The 20,155-nt window shown below is 41.3% G+C and overlaps 1 protein-coding gene across 1 annotated transcript in view; it reads left to right on the top strand.

The window, feature by feature from the left end:
- Positions 1-20,155, top strand: part of LOC133463739 (pro-neuregulin-3, membrane-bound isoform) — a 483,022-nt gene that overhangs the window by 433,632 nt on the left and 29,235 nt on the right. Inside the window, exons 5-6 of the mRNA XM_061745451.1 lie at positions 12,098-12,200; positions 19,494-19,620. Of these exons, the coding sequence (XP_061601435.1) occupies positions 12,098-12,200; positions 19,494-19,620 (230 nt within the window). The remainder of the gene's footprint in view (positions 1-12,097; positions 12,201-19,493; positions 19,621-20,155) is intronic.

The raw sequence follows: 20,155 nt of genomic DNA, 5'->3' as shown, positions 1-20,155 counted from the left end.
TGTCTGCATCCCCCAATCTCCTCCAGCCCTTGTCCCTGTCACTCCGCTCATTTATCCACATTAGCTGCTTATGGCATCGATGGAGGAAATCATACACAAAGTGAAGTTAAAGTTTCCACAGATATCAGCTCCAGCCCAGTCTGGCAAGCATTCGCGTGGTAAGCACAGCTTTGTGTTGGAGGGTAAAACGGAGCAAATCCTGCAGAAATTGAGCAATTTAATTTTCACTTAGTAGATAACTAATTCAGCTTTGGTGTGTGCCTTGAAAGCAGAGAATAAGATGTGATAAACTAGGAGGAAAAAAAAAAGATAAAGCTTGGAAAATAAGAACTAAGGCTAAAATAAACATGAATGTTTTTGAATATTTAGAATTCAAAACATTAAGACGTTAGTTCCTTCATAATGTTGCAAATCTTGTACAATTGAACAGTGTTTATGTTTGTTTTTTTGTTTTTTTTAGCTGTTTGTATCCAAATGATTTCCAGGGGAATAAAATGATTTAAAAGCCATTATTATCATATATTATTATATCTGGCCACAATTACACAAAAAAATAGGTAATCTACTCATGAATTTCATTAGCAGATGAGTTTATGGATATTAGACAATTAAATCTTGTAATTGAGCCATTTTTTACCTGCCGCCTTTTTCTGGTGACCAGATTTAATCCCCCAACTGAACATTTTTCACTGTCCACTCTTATTTTAAATTTCTCTAAAACGCTCGACTTTATTAGAGGAACAAATGGAACACTAATGAATGAGATTCAGTGTGTTATCTGGACCAGACGGAGCCGGCGCCGGCGCTGCACCAAAGTCTTGCTCTCGCTGTATTTCCTAAACAGCAGGGGGGTCAGGTTACAAGTTGCAAATATGGCAATGATCATTATTTTATGCAAGTTACAGTATATCCAATTTGGATATGTAAAAAAAAATGATTTATGTAAATTATTCATGCTTTTTATTTTTTACACGAAGCCAAGTTTCAAACTTAATCACAATTTAAGACTGAATGCTTTAATCACAATCATAGTCCTTTCAAAAAGCCAAAAACAATTTAAACTGCTACGCTGCAACCAAGTGTGTGTGTGTGTTTATGTCCACTGTTTCTGATTCTTTTCTCTTTTTTACAATTTTCTACATATATATGGCGGGTTAGTGTCGAGGCTCTTGACAGTCTGATCTAATAAACTTTATTAGGTCCTGATACAGATTCTGTCAGAGACGACGAAAATCCCAGACAGTGAAGTACAGAAAGACAGACAAAATCAGCAGATGGTGATTGATGTTGTGTGTGTTGCATTGATGTTTGTGTGTAAATGAGGGTTAGATGTTTTGTGGCTGTGTTGGATGGAACCCCCTGATTTGTCCGAGAGCCGAAGAGACACGTGAAGCAGTGATGTCGACCTCCAACACAACTCCCCCAGTGCACTGGATTCACTTTTCAGCCCATCAGGAACCAACGAGCCAGGCAGCCCCCCCATGGATGCCGGTAAGCGTAGGCGATGGGCTCCCACTCCCAAGATGGCGGAAAGCAGAAACAGCCCAGGATCCACAGAGAGCAGCAGGTCCTGCAGCACCGAGGAGCTTTCCACCGACCCCAACCAATGCCCACCACCCCATGAGGGGCATGGCACGCAACCCCACTGCCCAGGAGGCAGAAAGGAGGATCTGGATCCAAAGCTGCCCCATACCAGCATGCAGGGAATCCCCCAAGGAGGCCAAGTATCAGGTCAGCAGGAGCCACCCAAGCACGCCCACCAAAACCCCCCACCACAGCACAACCACACCCGTACAAGGAGAAAAAAGGAAGGAAATAATCAAGGACACCTCGGGCCACCAGGACCGGCCCTGTTTCTGTTTCTATGTCATGAGCTCCATCTCCTCCAGGACTGATAGTCAGCGTTCCTAAGAGACATGCTGTCAAACTGTCACCCCGCGCTGTCGCCACATTTCATCATCTCTGCACATTCCTGTCTGCTGTTTGTCTCATTTCAAAGGTATGCACAGTCTCATGAAAGGAAAGAGATGATAACACACTGTATACAATTTAGATATGTGGGCACTGAGGATGTGTATTACAGGTACTGACTCCTGATTATGGCCTGCTTACTTGCCAGGAATGCATTTCCACTGCATACACATCATGCCGGTATGTGGTGGCACACAGAAGGATTGCAGCAGTTCCTCTTTGTAACAGCGGCTATCACCTTTAAGGTCCTTTAGTGTAAAATATTAATCATGATTTTCTCTCATGTTGCTTTGAACGAGTGACCTGGAGATCTGGGGGGGTCAGAAGTGGAAATGAATAGAAAATGTGACCCCGAGAGCCCACAGAGGGAACACAAACATGCTTTCCCTCTAGAGCTGAATGATTTATTCACGTCCAGGGAGTGTGGGCAAACAAGGGAGAGGCTGAAGCGCTGCCTGACCCTGACATCATTAACCCCTCACCAAACGGCCTGTCTGGGTAGGATGCAAGGGCCTCTGCCTGTGGGATTGTCAACAGAAGCCCACTAACTGTATTAAACTTGTGTTAATGCAGGTGAAGCACCCATGATAAGCTCACACGTCCACCAATGTGTTTTCACGTTGGAATTCAAACATTTCTTTTCAGTAGGAGTCCCTGTCGTCTAAATCCCTGATGTTTTGGTGATTATTTTTTTCTCTCTTCTATCACCTTTTGTACACAGTGTCAAAACATCTTCCTCTGCGCTTCAGCAAACTACAAAAACACGTCTTTCTTTTTTTTCTCCTCTGTTTGGCCCACATAGAAAGCTACTTCAGTTCTGCATCCATCTTCCTCCATGTGTTTTGTCACTACGTGTCTTTAAATAACTGTGAAAGTGTGACTTTTCGGGGGGACACACACAGTATTTTAGGTTATATTAGGCAATGGCATAAAAATCCTCCTCCAAAAGAAGATGTTTAATGTCATTATTTTCGTAAAGTGGTGCACCAGAACAAAGGCAGCCCATGGTATATTTTAATTGGCCGCATATCCAATATTACATAGTTTCAAAGTTAATTCAAGCTTATTGTTAATATAGGTTAATCTCCTTGACATAAAATGAAAATATAACATCACTTCAGACATAAGTTCAGACATAAGTAAAAAGGGACTGTTTTTTCAGTGTTTGAAGAGTCTGTCAATACAAAACTCAGCGTTAGCCATTCAGGTGGGCAGTGTTTCGTGTCATCATGCATTTCCTGGACCGTTTCTGCAAGTAGCCCTCAAGAGATCCAGTCCTCCGCAGAGGGAGGTGCTGCAAAGTCTAGAGTCTGACCAAAAAACTGGCCAGTATGAACAGAACTGTACATTTATAGTTGGAAACCGGAGCTGTGGTACTGTATCTCTGTTGCATTCTGACCAAAGCATGGTGCTGGCATTACCTTAAAGGGGACCTATTATGAAAGACACCTTTTTTCTTGCCTTAACATATATAAAGTGGTCTCCCGTCAGCCTGCCAACTCAGAGAAGGGGGAAAGAAACCAAATTCTGCAGTGTCTCTACAGCCGCCCGGATGAGCCATCCAGTGTCATGTGGATCTACGAGCTGTTCAGATTCTGCTCCTGTCGTGACGTCACGACAGGAGCGATGCGTGAAACCACGCCCACAACTAACTCCGCCGGCCGGAGCTTCCGCCATTTTTTCGTAGCGGTGTATCACGTCATTCAGGCAGCCAATCAGCACAGAGCCTCATTATCATAGCCCCGCCCACTCAGAATCCCTCATAGAGAAGGAGGTTAGAGACTGGGATGATAAAGACATGGCTCAGAGGCTGAATTTCTAATTTATTTAGCAAAAACAATCAAAAGCTTGTTTTTAAGACATTCAAGGCCTGTTTAAAATAGGTATTAGATGCCATAATAGGTCCCCTTTAAGAAGTCTGGGAATTTGTCACTTTCTTACAAAAACTATGAACCTATGACATTTTTTGGATTATGAATAATTAAGTGTACTAATATTTATATTTTGGAAATCAAACTGTATTGAGTAACTAAGTTTAAGTTGAGACACAGTGGGAAATGAAAGAAATGGCACAACAGCCAACATTTGCATTACTCAACTCCAGCCCATGTGGCAGTCCCACAACAAGCATCTGTCAGTTTAAGAATAACAGCATGCAGAAGCCTGTGGGTTGCATGGCAACTACCTTCACCTTACAAGGGTGGTTATAATTTGCTTTAAAACTACTTTATAGCCATTATAGCCATTATATGTCATACGCCTTTGAGATTAAGATTTCACCACCATGAAAGATGTTAGTCTGAATACATCAGTGGACAACTCAGAAACTTAAGTCGATGTGAGATGGAGAAGACACCTGTGGCAGGGTGGAGGAGTGGGCGTGGTCTGCGGGGGAGCAGCGCACAGGTGATGTGGGCTGGGTCAGCTGATTGGGCACACGTGTGTCCAATCAATCAATCAAATCAAAGAGCGGCTGCACACCGGCAAAGGGCGGGCGGGGGGGGCTTGGTAAAACGGAGCTGCCGGCTGCTGCGGGTGCATGTATATTTACGTGTCTGGTGACGAATAAAGTCAACCATTTCTCTGCTAAACCTCGTGTTCTCATTCCTGTCGGCTGCACGAGTTGGCTACATTACCATTGCAGGAAAAGCTATAAAAAATGCATATGTGTATATATATATATATATATATATATATATATATATATATATATATATATATATATATGGAGTAAGTCAAAAATCATGACTTTTTCAATTTTTTAGGACACTAAAATACGTTTTCTAGTACCATTTATTCCATGATAATACAGCCACCTGATCAAATCAAAGTAACCTTATGTGACAGAGTGACAAAAGCCTGCAGTATTGCATAGTGTCCCAAACACAAGAAAAGCTCAAAACCAGTGTGAACTTGTCTGAAGTGTAGCTGTTTCACACTCTAGAAGAGAAGCACATGTTTTGTCAAGCAGAAACAGATGGCTAGAACAATAACTGTCTGCTCTGTCTGGTTGGCTGCCTATGAAAGGTCAAAGGAGGTTATTAGGGTAAAGGTCTCCACATCCGCCACCTTGTCAAAGAGGAAAGGAGATTTCAAGAAGGAATAAAACTCAAAATAACATTATTCTTTTTGAGTTGGCCATCATGTACAGTAATGTGAATCTGGCTTGTTCTGTTACTGGTGGTTGAAGCGGGTGGGGGGGGGGGGGTGTATGTTGAATCTTTTGAAGCAAAACTCAGAGTTTTCCATTTCACAAAGCCAGGTTAATTAACCCCGAGCAAGAGGGTTCAGATCAGCAGGTTTCAGAAACCAAGGTAACACTTAAACCTGAAGTAAACCTGATCAAAAGCAGATTTACGTATGTGTCTTTCTGTATCCTCCCCTTCATAAAGCTGAAAGAAGTTACATTTCATCAGACAGTCCTGTATCAAACGGCATATTGGAGACGTCTGAATGATGGATGTGTCACATTTTCATCAAGCAAATATTCAGTTCAGATCTGAATACATCGTTTAATGTGGTCAGGAGTGTTAGGTTTTTTTTATTTTTTATTTGCCTCGGGTTATTCATATTGTTAACTATTATCTATTTGCATATGTCAATTTTTTTTAACAATGACTGCCCGAATAATAGGTGGGATACAAACACACACAAACCCTTCTTTTACTGTCCTTTACACTCACACATTTATGTACATTCAAGTTGTTTTTTCTTGTTCCAGTAGTCACACAGACACCCATTAAGATGGTGTAAATATATAGTGTAAAAGTCATATATACCTACATATATGTGTGTATATATACGGGTATTAGGAATGGGCGATATTTTACCGTTCACGATATACCGTCAAAAAATTCCTCACGATAAGAATTTGTCATGTCGCGGTAAAAACGATAAATTCCTGTTGATGACATTTTTCTGTAAAGCTGATTTTTGGAAGGAAGGAAGGAAGGAAGGAAGGAAGGAAGGAAGGAAGGAAGGAAGGAAGGAAGGAAGGAAGGAAGGAAGGAAGGAAGGAAGGAAGGAAGGAAGGAAGGAAGGAAGGAAGGAAGGAAGGAAGGAAGGAAGGAAGGAAGGAAGGAAGGAAGGAAGGAAGGAAACGAGGAGGGAAGGAAGGGAGAAAACGAGGAAAGGAGGAAGGAAGGAAGGGAGAAAACAAGGAAAGGAGGAAGGAAGGGAGAAAATATATCAGCGGCCCCCTTCCAACGCTGTCCCGAGGAGCAATGCGCTTCAGCAGGCTGCTCTATCTGAGCTCTTGGCTACAGAACACCTGCAGAGCCCTTAACATTGGTTTTATCGAAAATTTTAATCTTTTCTGGAATCGTCCCTCGTTTTATAAGCCCGACGGACTTCACCCAAACAGGCTGGGGGGCCGCGTGTTGGCTGCAAACATTCAGCACGCGGTTCTGTCGGCTCCACGGGAGTGACTATTTTCTGGCCACACCCACACTCCCAGCTCGGGCCCGGAGTCTTCTTCTCCACCTGTGGAGCCAGCCGCTCACAGCACTGCCCCCCTCTCCAGCTTCCCCCACAGGTCACAGTCACCACTGCCACCCCCACCAGATAATTCCTCCATAAAACCAGCTACATCTGGCGCCACCAACACACCCGATCCTCAACCAATTCATCCCCTGGTCACCACCCGTTTTCCCCGTCAGATCCACAGACCCACTGGTTTTAACAGAGACAATCTTGTTTTTATCAACCCGGTACGTTGTGGTCGTGAGCGCACGTTCAACACAGACATTAACTTGGCTGTGTTGAACGTGCGCTCTCTTTTAAACAAAACCTTTATTTTAAATGATCTTATTGTACATCATAAACTTGATGGTATTCTTTTAACAGAGACATGGCTTGGCACGGACGCTGCATTTTCCCTCATCCAGGCTTCTCCACCAAATTTTAATTTTTTATTTACTACACGGGGTGTTAGAAAGGGAGGCGGCACAGCTTCAATTTTTAAAAACATATTAGCTACAAAGGAGGTCTCTTTTAACAACCACTCCTCATTTGAACACCTTGCCTTTGTTTTTAGCAGTCCTCCTATTCTTTGTTTAACTGTTTATAGACCACCCCATCACTCCACTGTTTTTATCAGTCATACATACCACTTACAACAGAATTTTAATAACTGGTGATTTTAATCTACACATTGACAATACTTCCGACCCACTGTCGAGAGAATTTTTAAACCTCTTAAACTGCATGGATTTTACCCAACATGTCACACAGCCGACTCACAACAGAGGACACACCCTGGACCTGGTCATAACCTATGGCCTGTCCACCGGTGTGTCCTCTGTTGTCGACCTGGCTGTGTCTGACCATTACTGCGTGTTTTTTAACATCACCAGTCTTAATCATCAGGAAGCCTCGATGAGAACGGTGAGGAAACGCTACCTAACTTCTGAAGTGGCTGCAAATTTTATTGAGATTTTAGAGAGCACTCCTGCTGATGTTTTACCTGCATCATGTGATTTTATTGTTGATAATTTTAACAGGAAACTGGAATCTACGCTGAACTCAGTTGCTCCACTTTTAACAAAAACCATAAAAACTAAGCCTACACCCCCATGGAGAACTGAGGAAGTCAAAAAATCAAAAAGAAAATGCAGGAGTGCTGAGAGAAGGTGGAGAAAAAGTAAACTTACAATACATTATCAAATATTTCGTCAACAACTCAAATCCTACAATAAAACCGTCAAACAGGCAAGGATAGCTCATTTCTCAAAACTCATTACAGACAATAAAAACAATCCTCGATTTCTTTTCTCCACCTTCGATCTTTTAACAAATGTACATTTTAAGAATTCCTCACAACCACCAACAGACAATCTTTGTGAGGATTTTGCAGACCACTTTGGAAGTAAAATTGACAACATTAGGTCCAGTCTATTACCACATCAAAATGTCATTTTTAACACATCTGGACAGTTGCTTTTATCCGAGGAAACACTGGAGAGTTTTGCCCTGGTTGATGCGAGGACCCTTGGTCGAGTTTTCTCCCAGGTAAACCCAACAACCTGCCTTTTAGATCCTATTCCCACATCACTTTTAAAGACATTTTATGAATTCTTTGAGGAACATATTTTAAATATAGTAAATTACTCTCTTCAGACGGGTGTCTTCCCTGCCGCCTTTAAAATGGCGGTGGTGAAGCCCCTTCTGAAGAAGAGCAATTTAGATCACAGCATTTTTAATAACTACAGACCTGTATCCAACTTACCCTTTTTAAGTAAGATTTTAGAAAAGCTGGTTTTTAACCAAGTAAATTATTTTTTAATAAGAAACAATATTTCAGAGAAATTTCAGTCTGGCTTTAGGATGAACCACAGCACCGAGACAGCCCTTTTAAAGATTTTAAATGACATCAGGTGCAATTTAGATAACCGCAAACTGACAGTCTTGGTTCTACTGGATCTTAGTGCCGCCTTCGATACAGTAGACCATCACATTTTATTAAACAGACTGAAGCACCTGGTGGGCCTCTCTGGTACTGTTTTTAACTGGTTCCGCTCCTATCTCACAGATCGATCTTTCTTTGTAAGTTTGGATACATGTTCCTCCAGAATGCATGAAATTAAGTGTGGGGTCCCCCAAGGGTCAATTTTAGGTCCGCTTCTTTTTTACCTTTACATGCTTCCCTTGGGGGACGTCATCAGGAGACACGGCATCAGCTTCCACAGCTACGCTGACGACACACAGCTGTACATCGCTGTGTCTCCTGATGACACAGGGCCACTTGATGCCCTTTTTAACTGTATTTTAGATATTAAGTCATGGATGGCAGATAATTTCCTACAGCTCAACCAGGACAAAACAGAAGTTTTAGTTATTGGTCCTGAAGGCCAGAGAGAGAAACTTTTACCAAAACTACAAGATTTTAAACCTTCGAAATGTGTAAAGAACCTGGGTGTTATTTTTGACTCTGAGCTCACTTTTATTCCACACATAAAGAATATTACGAAGATAGGTTTTTACCATCTTAAGAATATAGCCAGAGTCCGCCCGTTTCTCTCTCAGGCCAGCACGGAGGTGCTGATGCATGCTTTTATCTCATGTCGTTTAGATTATTGTAATGCCCTGCTCTCTGGTCTTCCTAAAAAGAGTATTAAGAACCTACAACTATTACAGAATTCAGCCGCTCGCGTGCTGACGAGGACCAGAGGGCGGGAGCACATTACACCTGTTTTAAAATCGCTGCATTGGCTCCCCGTCCGCTTCAGGATTGATTTTAAGGTTCTTTTACTGGTTTTTAAATGTCTTAACGGTCTTGGGCCATCTTATTTATCTGATCTGCTTTTACCGTATCAACCCTCGCGGACCCTGAGGTCCTCTGGCACCGGCCTCTTAACCATTCCCCGAACCGCGACCAAAACCCACGGTGAGGCTGCATTCAGCCATTATGGCCCTTATTTATGGAACAGCCTGCCAGAGAACCTCAGGACCGCAGAGAACGTTGATACTTTTAAAAGGAGGCTCAAGACACACCTTTTTAGCTTGGCTTTTATCTGACCTTTAATCCATTTGAGTGACTCTGTATTTTATGTTATGTATTATTCATCTTAAGTTTTGTATAGATTTTTCTAAAATTTTACACTTTTTAGGCATTTTTTACTTTCTTTTAATCTTTTAGTTTTTAGCTCCAGTGTTTCCTCAGGGGGGTCGTCCACACTGGGAGGTGTGCCTGCTCCGCCCATGGGGGTGTCGTCATGGGGATCCCTCAGGCCTGGGTAGCTGGGGGTGGGACTCCACCTTCTGTGTGGGGTCTGTCCTGGTCTGTCCAGGTTGGGGGGGTCTCTGTGGCGATGCTCCTTGTGGTCATGGTCGGTGGAGCCTCTCGGTGTGGACGGCCACCCATAGGTAGTGTTTTCCTCACCTGGATCGTTAGTGCTAAGCCATGTCACCAGTCCACTTATTGTGTGTGTGTGTGTGTGTGGGCGTGTGAGTGTATGCACATGTGTATGAGTGTGAGTGAGGGGGTGTGTATGCGTGGGGGGTGGGGTCGTATGGGATGTTTTAAATTGTACTTTTGATTGTTATTTTATCTCTGTATGTAAAGCACCATGAGTTGCACTTACACTGCATGAATTGGTGCTATATAAATAAATAAAGTTTAAAGTTTAAAGTTTAAAACAAGGAAAGGAGGAAGGAAGGGAGAAAACAAGGAAAGGAGGAAGGAAGGGAAGAAGGAAGGAAAGAGCAGGAGGAAAGGAGGAAGGAAGGGAAAAAAGAAGGAAGGAAAGAAGGAAGGAAAGAGCAGGAGGAAAGGAGGAAGGAAGGGAAAAAAGAAGGAAGGAAAGAAGGAAGGAAAGAGCAGGAGGAAAGGAGGAAGGAAGGGAGAAAAGAGGAAGGGAAAAAAGAAGGAAGGAAAGAAAGAAAGAAAGAAAGATAAATTCCCGTTGATGACAAACATGGCGGATCTGAGAGCGAGATAGATTCATAGTTGAAAAGGTGGAGTTGAATTGGTATTTTTTTTATCGTCATTTTTATCGTTATCGGGATAAATGCCAGAAATAATCGTGATACATTTTTTAGTCCATACCGCCCATCCCTAACGGGCATGTGTGCGTTTATACCTAGTTTACAATGACAATGCAACCATGTGTCAGTCGCACAGAATGTAGAATATATAAAAATATATTTGAATCTTCTTTATTTTCATTCTGACAAGAATAAACTGAAACAACAGTGTCAGTTTAGTTCTCAACACCAGGCAATCACCTAAATGTCTGGAGTGGAAGTATGTATCCCCACTCCACCTGGAGTCCTCGTGTCTATTTTCCAGAATTTCAAAAATGTTCTCTTCTGCTTTCTCTCGTTTCCCGCCTTGTACAGGCTTGTTGCATTTGTGCCGGACCACCCTCAGATCCCCCTTTTTATATGCTGTAATTATAGCTATTAAGCTAGTCTGATGGTGCAGTCTGATAAGTGGCATAAAAACAACACCAGCCTGAGACATAATTTAGACATCAAGGATGAATGTGGGCTATTTTATTCCTGGATGTACACAATATCAAGGATCAGTGTGCTGCATGTGTGATGGATTATACAACAGCTGGGCGTGGCACAGTTTCTGAAATACTCCAGTGGTAATCTCAGTTGAAGAGAACTCCACGACATGCCTAAACACCATAACAAGGTCATGAAATAGTGGATTAATACTCTGCGCCACTGACTGGTGCCAGGATGCCATTGAGCAAGACGTGAGCTGCAGCTGTGCTTTATTGTGCCGCTCCCAGCAGTGATTATTTTCTTTCCTCACTAAAATAGCCATTGAGAGCCATCTGCAGTGAAAATTTGTCTCAATCACCTGAATGTAAAACCTCAACACCTGTCATCTTCATGGTTTTCCAAGGTCTGAGCATTGCAAAATAAATCTTGACTGATCGCCTATTAATGTATCTGAAGGCAACTGTGATTTACTTGTTCGGAACAAACAAGACAGCTTCCATTTTTCTCCACTAATGGTGTCCCTCCGTGCCATAACTCTTCTTGTCTCCAAGTGTTCAAGCTCCATTACATGTGGCATCCATTTCAAAAGCAATGTCTGGTGTCTATTGGACCATTACTCGATGTGGTAGAGCTGATAAAATGAGCTGTAGAGCTTTGCAATAACGAGGAGTAGCAGGTGCTGCAGGAGAGCTGTAAATAAGTGTTTGTTTGTTCATCGTAAATTAGTTTTGAGTAGTTATTTTATTTCCATTTTGCTAGGTGTGTTTATTACAAAAGTAATTACTCTTGAAAAGAATCTTCAAGGTAAATACAAAAAAAAGCCCCAGAAAGCTATTTGCTTCTTAACTGGTGGTTTGATTATTTAAATGTCTGTTTGGGAGCTGCAGAAAAATACATTAGAATCTAAAAGTGGGCAAGAACAATTCTCAAAATCATGTTTAAATCTGTGTAACGGTGAAGCGGTTTGGTATTTATTCTGCCTCTGTGAATAATGACTGTGGGATCTCAGTTTCTCACAGATTTCTTTGTTGTTGTTGTTATTTTTCCCCATTTTGTCCTTCCTCCATCTCACTCTCATTCTGACGGATTTGTACAACATCCATGGTTTTATTTCCCAAGAGTGTGTTGTTCAGACATTAATACGGTGTCTCTCTGTTTTGTTTCTCCACAGAGAGCAAAGACGTGTACAAGAGACAGGTGCTGTCAATCACATCGATCGCCATGGCAATCAGCCTGCTGGGAACGCTGTGCATGGCCCTGTACTGCCGCAACAAGTGAGACGATGATCACACAAGAGAGTACACACAGATAAACACTATACCGCAGTTGAATTAGAATTCAATGATGATTTGAGATTGGGCTTCGAGTGGCTGAATTGACACTGTCCTGAACAAATGAATTGAAAAAGATTTTCAAATCTTATTTTATTTTTATTCATCCTTTATTTATCCAGGAAAGTCCCATTGAGATACAATATCTCTTCTGCCAGGGAGTCCTGGTCAAGATGGCAGCAGAAAATACATTCAGTTTCATATAAAAGAAAATACATACAAGGACAAGAAACTTTACAAAAAAAATATAAACATATCAAAACAAGAAACAAACAAACATAAAACATACAAGGATCAGAAAACTAAAAAAAATTCATGACAAAGAATGACACTTGATTAAAAACAATGACTTTGTTCTGTGAAAACTGATTTTAACATATGTTTGAACATGTTAAAGGTATTGTGACATAATTTTTAACATGCTTTTAACACTATTAAAAGTCTTGGCCAATATCCCTCAAATGTGTCTAAAAGGGTGTAACAAGAAAAACTTCACTTCAGTACTCCATGCCTGGCTTTTTTTATGACGGTGCGCAGTGAAAAACGCGTCCTTTTCCCCCTTTCCTGTCAATCATTGCCCCGCTCCTCCACCTTGTCTCGTCTGATCTGAGGTCGTAGGCGAAAAAAAAAGGAGAGCGCGGGTGGAGAGGAGAGACGTCTCTCTCCCTCCAGCCCGCGGCTCAGTGCTGATGGGCAGGGAGCTGGGTGGAGGGGGCGGTGATTTAGCGGGTCTATACGTAACGGTCCGCCACCAAACCAGACGCGCCGTTTTGCATAAATATGCGGAATTCCCAGAAAGCACACAATACACTGAATGTTAAAAGTTCGTTTTTTTTGGGTGTAATTGATGTCAAGACACCCAACTAAACACAAAAAATCAAGAAAAATGTGTTTTTCATGTCACAATCCCTTTAAGAGAAGGTAAATATTTCAAGTTGAGTATGTGTTGTAGCTCATTCCTAGCTTGCGGTGCATAAAAGGAAAAGGCCGATTTACCAACTCTGTTCGAGTGCTTGGGACCATGAGGATAATTTTCTCTGAGGATCTAGTGTTATAGCTATTAGAGTAATATTTTAATAAATTGGATATGTACAGAGGTAGTTTACCCAGTAATGCTTTTGCAATAAATATTAACATATGTGATTTTCTCCTTAGACTCAGTGAAGTCCATTCAACCATTTGATACAAATTACAATGATGTGTACGTGCACTTGAACCAGTTACAAACCGCAAGGTTCTGTTACGGTTCAAGTGCAGCAACACTGGAGCAAGAGCGTTATATTTCACCTTAGCTGACCAAACTAGTAACAAGTAAAACTTTAAAACCGCTGGCTCTAACTCATTATGAACTAACTGTGGCCGTGCATCCCTGTCCTTGAGGATAACAATCCATACAATTAACTGAATAAAATACAAGTGCAACCACTTCACTTAGGGGGCAAGTCTCAAATACACTGGTACCAATTAGGATCAGCGCTGTATCTAATCTTCCAGTAATACCTATCCACTCACTGCACCGAGTCTGGGATTAATCCCTGGGAAAAGATTATGGTCTGCTTATTTAGGGGAAACATCCACTATAACATGATTCACAACTTTTCTCATTCCTAAACATTTGCTGATTCTGCCTGAAGCAGATAAGATGTGACCAAAGGCAAAAGAATAATATATTTGATTATACTAGTCCTACATTGAGAGAGAGAGAAGTTCTGCATCCACCATGTGAACAGCCTCCTGACCAAAGACACGTCTTTAAATGTTAGCGGATTGTTGTACTGTTTAAATAAGTACACAAAGCCCAGGTGACATGGCTGCACGTCGCAAAGATGATTTGTTAAAGAGAGCCCTGAGGCTCGGTTCAGTTAGACACAAGATATTAAGTGGAAATCGATGCGGAAATGAGCGCAGACCAGATTCTCAGGGAGACATTTTATCAGTGTTGTGAAAGCTAAGGCAACGTGTTTTGCCAACAAACATCTTGTATGGAATCCGTCTCTGGGCGTTTCCAACAATTTGCAAAAGCTCTTTGTGTGCACACATATATTTACAGTCCCGTCATCGCCTAAAGATCAGTGGGTCCAGCACCGTCTCTACTTTCTGTTCCCCTTTCTCTGTTTTCATCATTTGTAAAGCTGAGTGCAATATGTGTTCATAAAACTCTCTGTATGAATGGTGTCGTGCATATATCTGTGGCTGCAAGGATCTCAACAGGATGGGTCAGACATCCGGTTTGTAGAAGTGCTCTGCCATTACGGGGTGTGTGGACTGTGGAGCAGGCTGTGATAGATGGCACTGTAATTTCATAGGCTTTACGCTGTAATATAATGATGCGAGTGAGTGAGCAGCCTGACAACAAGATAATCGGATCAAGGTATGATGGACAGGCGCTTTCAATGAATCCATAATTGAGTCAGGGAACTTGCTTGTTCGGTGGAGAAGATGCATACAAATCCAGAGCAGGGAGGAACCGTTCATGCAGATCTGAGCGACCTGAATAACGATGAAGTCAGAGGTTTTCTCCAACAGAAGAACCTGACACAAATACAGCTCAGTTAAAGACAGACGCTTCTTGAATTCCTGTTGCGGAAAGGGCTCTCGTTCACCGAGTATTTACAATCCCAGATCACAAGTGATGACGTGGATAATATCAATGAAAATTAAAACATTTATAACTATTTTTGCATTTTTGCAATTAAAAACACATCCCTATAAAAAATAAAACGGTAAAGCTTTTACTACCTTGTGATGTTGCTATTCCTTGTTAGTTCTGCAGTTGAGGATACCAAGTAATGAGGCATTTAACTTGTTCTTTTATATCATTCTTCTTGAAAACAGTATGTTTCTGCATTTATTTTCAAAGTCAGACTCATTGTCATTAAATGACATGTCAGGACTGCAGGCTGGCCACTCCAGTAGCCTCTTCTTCTTCAGCAGTGCCTTTGTAATGTGCACAGAACTGGGTTTATATCATCTCTTATAAAGATGCATGGACATTGCCGACAACAATGCGGTCTTTAGGAGTCACTGCAGCAGATCATCGATTTCAATCTGGCCCTTTCTTTCCCATTTTCCTCTGTCACACAAACCAGATGCATATCCTCTTTAACCGCATCCAGAAATCTCTTCTCAAGTCTTTCCCTTTGTCTTCTGCATGGCAGCTCCATCTCCAGCAACCTTCTACCAATATACTCACTACCCCTTCTCTTTCCAAACCCTGTCAATCCTGTGTTGTTTACTTTGTGTCCAGGATATCCACCCCTGGTTCTGTCTCTCATGTGCTCCTTCTTAATCCTACTCGCCCCCTGTGACTGCTAAAGTTGTGTGTTGCACCAACTGATTTGTGTTGAATACCTTTCCCGACACAAGCGTCCTCACTTATCTGTGTTTGAGAGCGGCACGGTGAGGACCCTGTGGGCCCTTAGTGGATGGCTTATTGAAGGCAGCATATGTTGCTTTCAAATCTCTGTACTTTACTTCAGTAATGCCGCTCTTACAGAAGTGTAAATGACCTTTTCCAAGGACACTCATAATACTGCATATCATAACAGAGCCTGGCTCTTTTACTTGCTGCTGATAATGGTGCGAACGGTCCTCTTCTTCTTTGGCCTGGAGGACATGACACCCATTTCTCTCGTAAAAATGATATTGATTCATATCACCCCAATACACTTTCACTATGTGACGGTCCATTTCAGACTCTTCCTAGCCCACAGACAGGTCAAATAAGGCCTTTTCTTGCACAGTAAAGTTTTAAGGGGCATTTGTGAATGTAGCCTCATAACAGAATACTTCACAAAGGTTTCTCAGTGCAATCCCTTACCCATTTCATTACATCAGCTATTGATGAACGATGGTTTTTGAAGTAATGTCACGAAGATCAAAGGTGTCAAACGTTCCTCCAAATTCCTAGGCTCATTTGATGATATATATAAAGGAAAATGTTCCCTTCCTAACTTTCCTTAAGGAACATTGCTTTTTAAACATTTAGAGGATTTTCTCAGACATATGTTGACAAAGTGGAGATCTTCTGCCCATCTTCACACAGAATCATGTATTCATTAATACAGCTTTCAGTCAGTCAGCTCTTGCAATGAAGTCTTAGATCTGAGCGTGGAAGCTAAAGCTGAAGTGCTTTATCGTTCAGAAAGCATGCAATCAATCCCTGCTTATTAATCCGTCCCTGCCCATTAGACATGTAGAGTTATTGGAGTTTATGAATGTAACTTTGGTCCCCTTCAGTCAAAGTCTAAAGGTGGAATCTGACGAGGAGCTATTTCTCCTCATTTAGTACCAAATAGGCTTCACATTTACCTGTTGACATCAGCCCTTTAAAAGGAGTCAGTGTTTTCATTTCGCTTCCTTACTAGTACTAGAATTCCTCCAAAACAACTTTTTTATAGTTCATAGTATCTGTGAGGAAATAAAAATCAAAGTGAATGTGTCGCAGCATATCTTTTTGTTTGCTCTTTAACATGATCTATATATCTATAACCCAAGATTTTCTGATTTGGTTTTGAATAAAAATGTATGTAATTTGAGGCTTCTGCTGCCTAATTTTCAAAAGGATTGTTTGTTTGTTTTGAAAGAAGAGTTAAGATGCCCCAAAACTAATATAAAGAGAAAATATATTGTGATAAGCAGCATAATTACCACTAGTTGACAAGGACTGTCAGATAATAGTCGTTCACCAAGTTTTATTGAGTAGCATCGTCCATGAAATTCCCTGCAAAATTCTGAATAGCTTCAGTTATTATGTCTCTTAAAAGCCATTCATGCTGATATAGAGGATTATATTTTAAAATGTTTCTGCTTCTGTTGGGGTTTTTTTCCATAAGAACTAAAAGCTGAATCAGTGTTGAAGTGGCAAAGAGAAACTTTTTGTCCTGCACAAAATGTGTGGGTTGTGAGATGATACACGACATGTCACTAAAGACTTCGACTGCAGTAAAAGCCATCTAACATAAACAGCAAGCATAGTTTTTTGCTGAAACAATATGAAAGAAATTGTGACATGACTCTAAATGAAATAATGGACCTCTCAGATTAACTAAGAGTCATCTCTTCCAAATGTCACGGGCGTCTTGTAATAGGTGTAATTAAAGTGCCACAGAGGTGGAGAGAATACCGTAGCACGAGGCTGTTTGCAAACACTTCATTACACTGCTGGCATGCAGCAGGGAGTCTCCCAGCCAGACACGATCTGTGTGGACTACTGTATATCCACTCTGTCTGATAACCAGAAAAAACTTCTGGCAAAACATCATGAAGCACCCCCCCTCCAGGAGAGTTTAATTGCACAAGCTTGTGCAACAAGTGCAGTAATCAAGAGCTTGTGATGTGCACTGGTCAGAGCTACACACCACACTAGTTTCTTTCAGATGAATAAGAAGAAATCAGATTCTGTTCTGCATCACATGGTCTGATTATTCCTCTTCCTCTAACATGATCATCTCTTGACCTTCCATGACGAGGTCGGCTCACTGTCTTTGTACGCAGGGGGTCAAACTAATCACTTGATCGGTCAGTGACCCCAGTCTTTCGGTGCAGTCACATTAAATATGAGACAGCATTCTGATCTGCCTGATGAACAGCTCTGACTCAATCTTCAACAGAAAATATCAGATGGACTTGAGTTGCATCATTTAAAAACTGAATATTCACTACCTCTGACTTTTCATCAAAGCTGCAGGAGAAGTTTATGAGATACGCCAGACTGTAGGTGGAAAACTTCTCCAGTTACACACGTCCTTCCTCTCATTTATCATCAGGTATAGCTAATTGTTATAATGCCATTCTCTTTGGACTCATTTATCCAAAGCATGAGTGGATGGAATTCAGAGAACGTCTTGAACCTTCTCCCTAATGTCCTTTTAGAATAATGAAAGAGGATACTAAAGATAAGTAAGGACGTCTTTATCATTTATGCTTGCTTTGGCACTATTGTAACCACGGTTTTTCTCGGAACCACTGCTGAAGGGCTTCGGCTTTGAAAAAGGGACCTTGGTCACATCCATTTCCTTATTTTTCTCATTTAGACTGTATACCTGATAAGAAGAACATCTGTCTAGGACAGATACAAGTTTCAGAAATCAATATGATGCTACAGAGGATTCAATGCAGCATTTTAAAGAAAAAAAATAACAGAGGAGGGTGAAAGTTTTTTGATCCCATCTATGTGCTCCGAGCCAGCCCAGAGTTTACCCCTCAGCTCTTTATGACTCAGTAAACCCGACGGCTGGAAATAACTACAATATAAATATATAAAACATTGCAAATATCAGAGATACAGCCACTTCAGTTTAAGTGCATATAAGTGTTAACATATGTGAAAAACCATACTGACAAAACGACAATAATGTATCATATATATTTTATATCAAAAATGCTTTAGGTTCTTACCAGCATGGTATTAACTATTAATATCTGTGCAGACAAGGTCAAAAAAATAAATAAAATAATAATAGTAATGTATATGTGCACTGCTCGGACTAAATAAAAACTACAACTGTATGGATTGAAGAAAATAAGCAAATACAGAAGAGCTCATCACTGGGAAGGTACTGCAGAAGAAAGGTGATTCTGTGGTTGTTGAAAAGGTTTAACTCTGTTTAAGAAGGGTTAAATTATAAACATGCATCCCTCCACCCATCCACTATGCCATTTTTTTCTTCTTCACTGGCACAGCTACTGTATGTTGCGAGATGACAATGGCTGGACTGGTTGTTTTCAAATTGTTAGAGTGGTTCAGGGAGCGTGAAGTGTTAGTTTCACACTCGGATTGTCTATCATTGAGTTCAGAACTTGAGCCCTTTCAGAGACTTTGGGATGTGCCCGAGGAGACGTTTTCATGCAAGTCCAGTTCTCCTATGATCGGCATCAGATCTTGATGAAACGAATGCAACTCAGGATCAAAACATTGTTCATGATGTGGCTCTGCAAAACCTTATCAGATGGAAGCCACGGCCAGTCTGTCCTGTAATCAAAGCCAACAAAGCTCAAACTAAATGCTAATGTCCCTTTTTTTCCCTCCTGTCTATGCAGCATATATTTGACATATTTGACATTAATGATATGCCTCTGCATGAATTAATTAAAGATTGCATGTGTCAATTCACATTGTTTGACAATTGTAGGTGGTAATATATGATGAGTTTGTCAGATGAATGGTCTGCACAGGGATTTGCAATAAATTAGCTCAAATGAATCTGATATTCATCTGTCCTTGTTTCTCTTCAGGAGGCGCAGGGAGAAGCTCCAGGTCCACCTGAAGGAGAGCCGCAGCTTGAAAAACTACACCTCTAACTCCCAAAATGCCCTTGAGGCCAACATGAGGGTTCCTAACACCAACCTACAAATGCATGAGGTGACCATTTCTGATTTCTCTGTTCATCTTCTTCTCCATCCTGACGTCCACACAGAATGTACATGTACACACGATGTGAGTTCAGAATATCAGCGAGTCTAAAACATTAAGAAACGTGTTCTGGCATGTACTGTATCATTAATTTTTTTAATGTGATCACTCGCTGTGCCTCATGCAGATTTACAGTTTACTGGCTGAGGCAGTTTTTAGTTAAACTTGGATGAGGTTGTGAGAATCCAGCATCTCTGCGTGTTGAATTCACACAGCAAGAGAGATTGTTAGATGACTTTTAATCAAAGTTCCAACAGTGTCTCTCTTTCTCACCTTATCGCTGCTGAGTTTAACCACATGCTAAAGGCTAACAAGCAGCTATAAACCGGATATTAGAGTAAAGATAGGTACAGCATGTTTAACAGCCCCAGAGCTTAGAAGATTTCTATGTTTAACAATATTGCATAACTGGAGCACTAAAGTTAATTTGCTCGAGGTCAAGTTGCCTGTTTTTTTGTCCAGAAAAACATCAGTGAACGATAGC

The sequence above is a fragment of the Cololabis saira genome, chromosome 17, assembly GCF_033807715.1.
Source record: "Cololabis saira isolate AMF1-May2022 chromosome 17, fColSai1.1, whole genome shotgun sequence".
Classification (NCBI taxonomy): Eukaryota; Metazoa; Chordata; class Actinopteri; order Beloniformes; family Belonidae; genus Cololabis; species Cololabis saira.
This window is presented reverse-complemented; position numbering and strand designations above follow the sequence as displayed.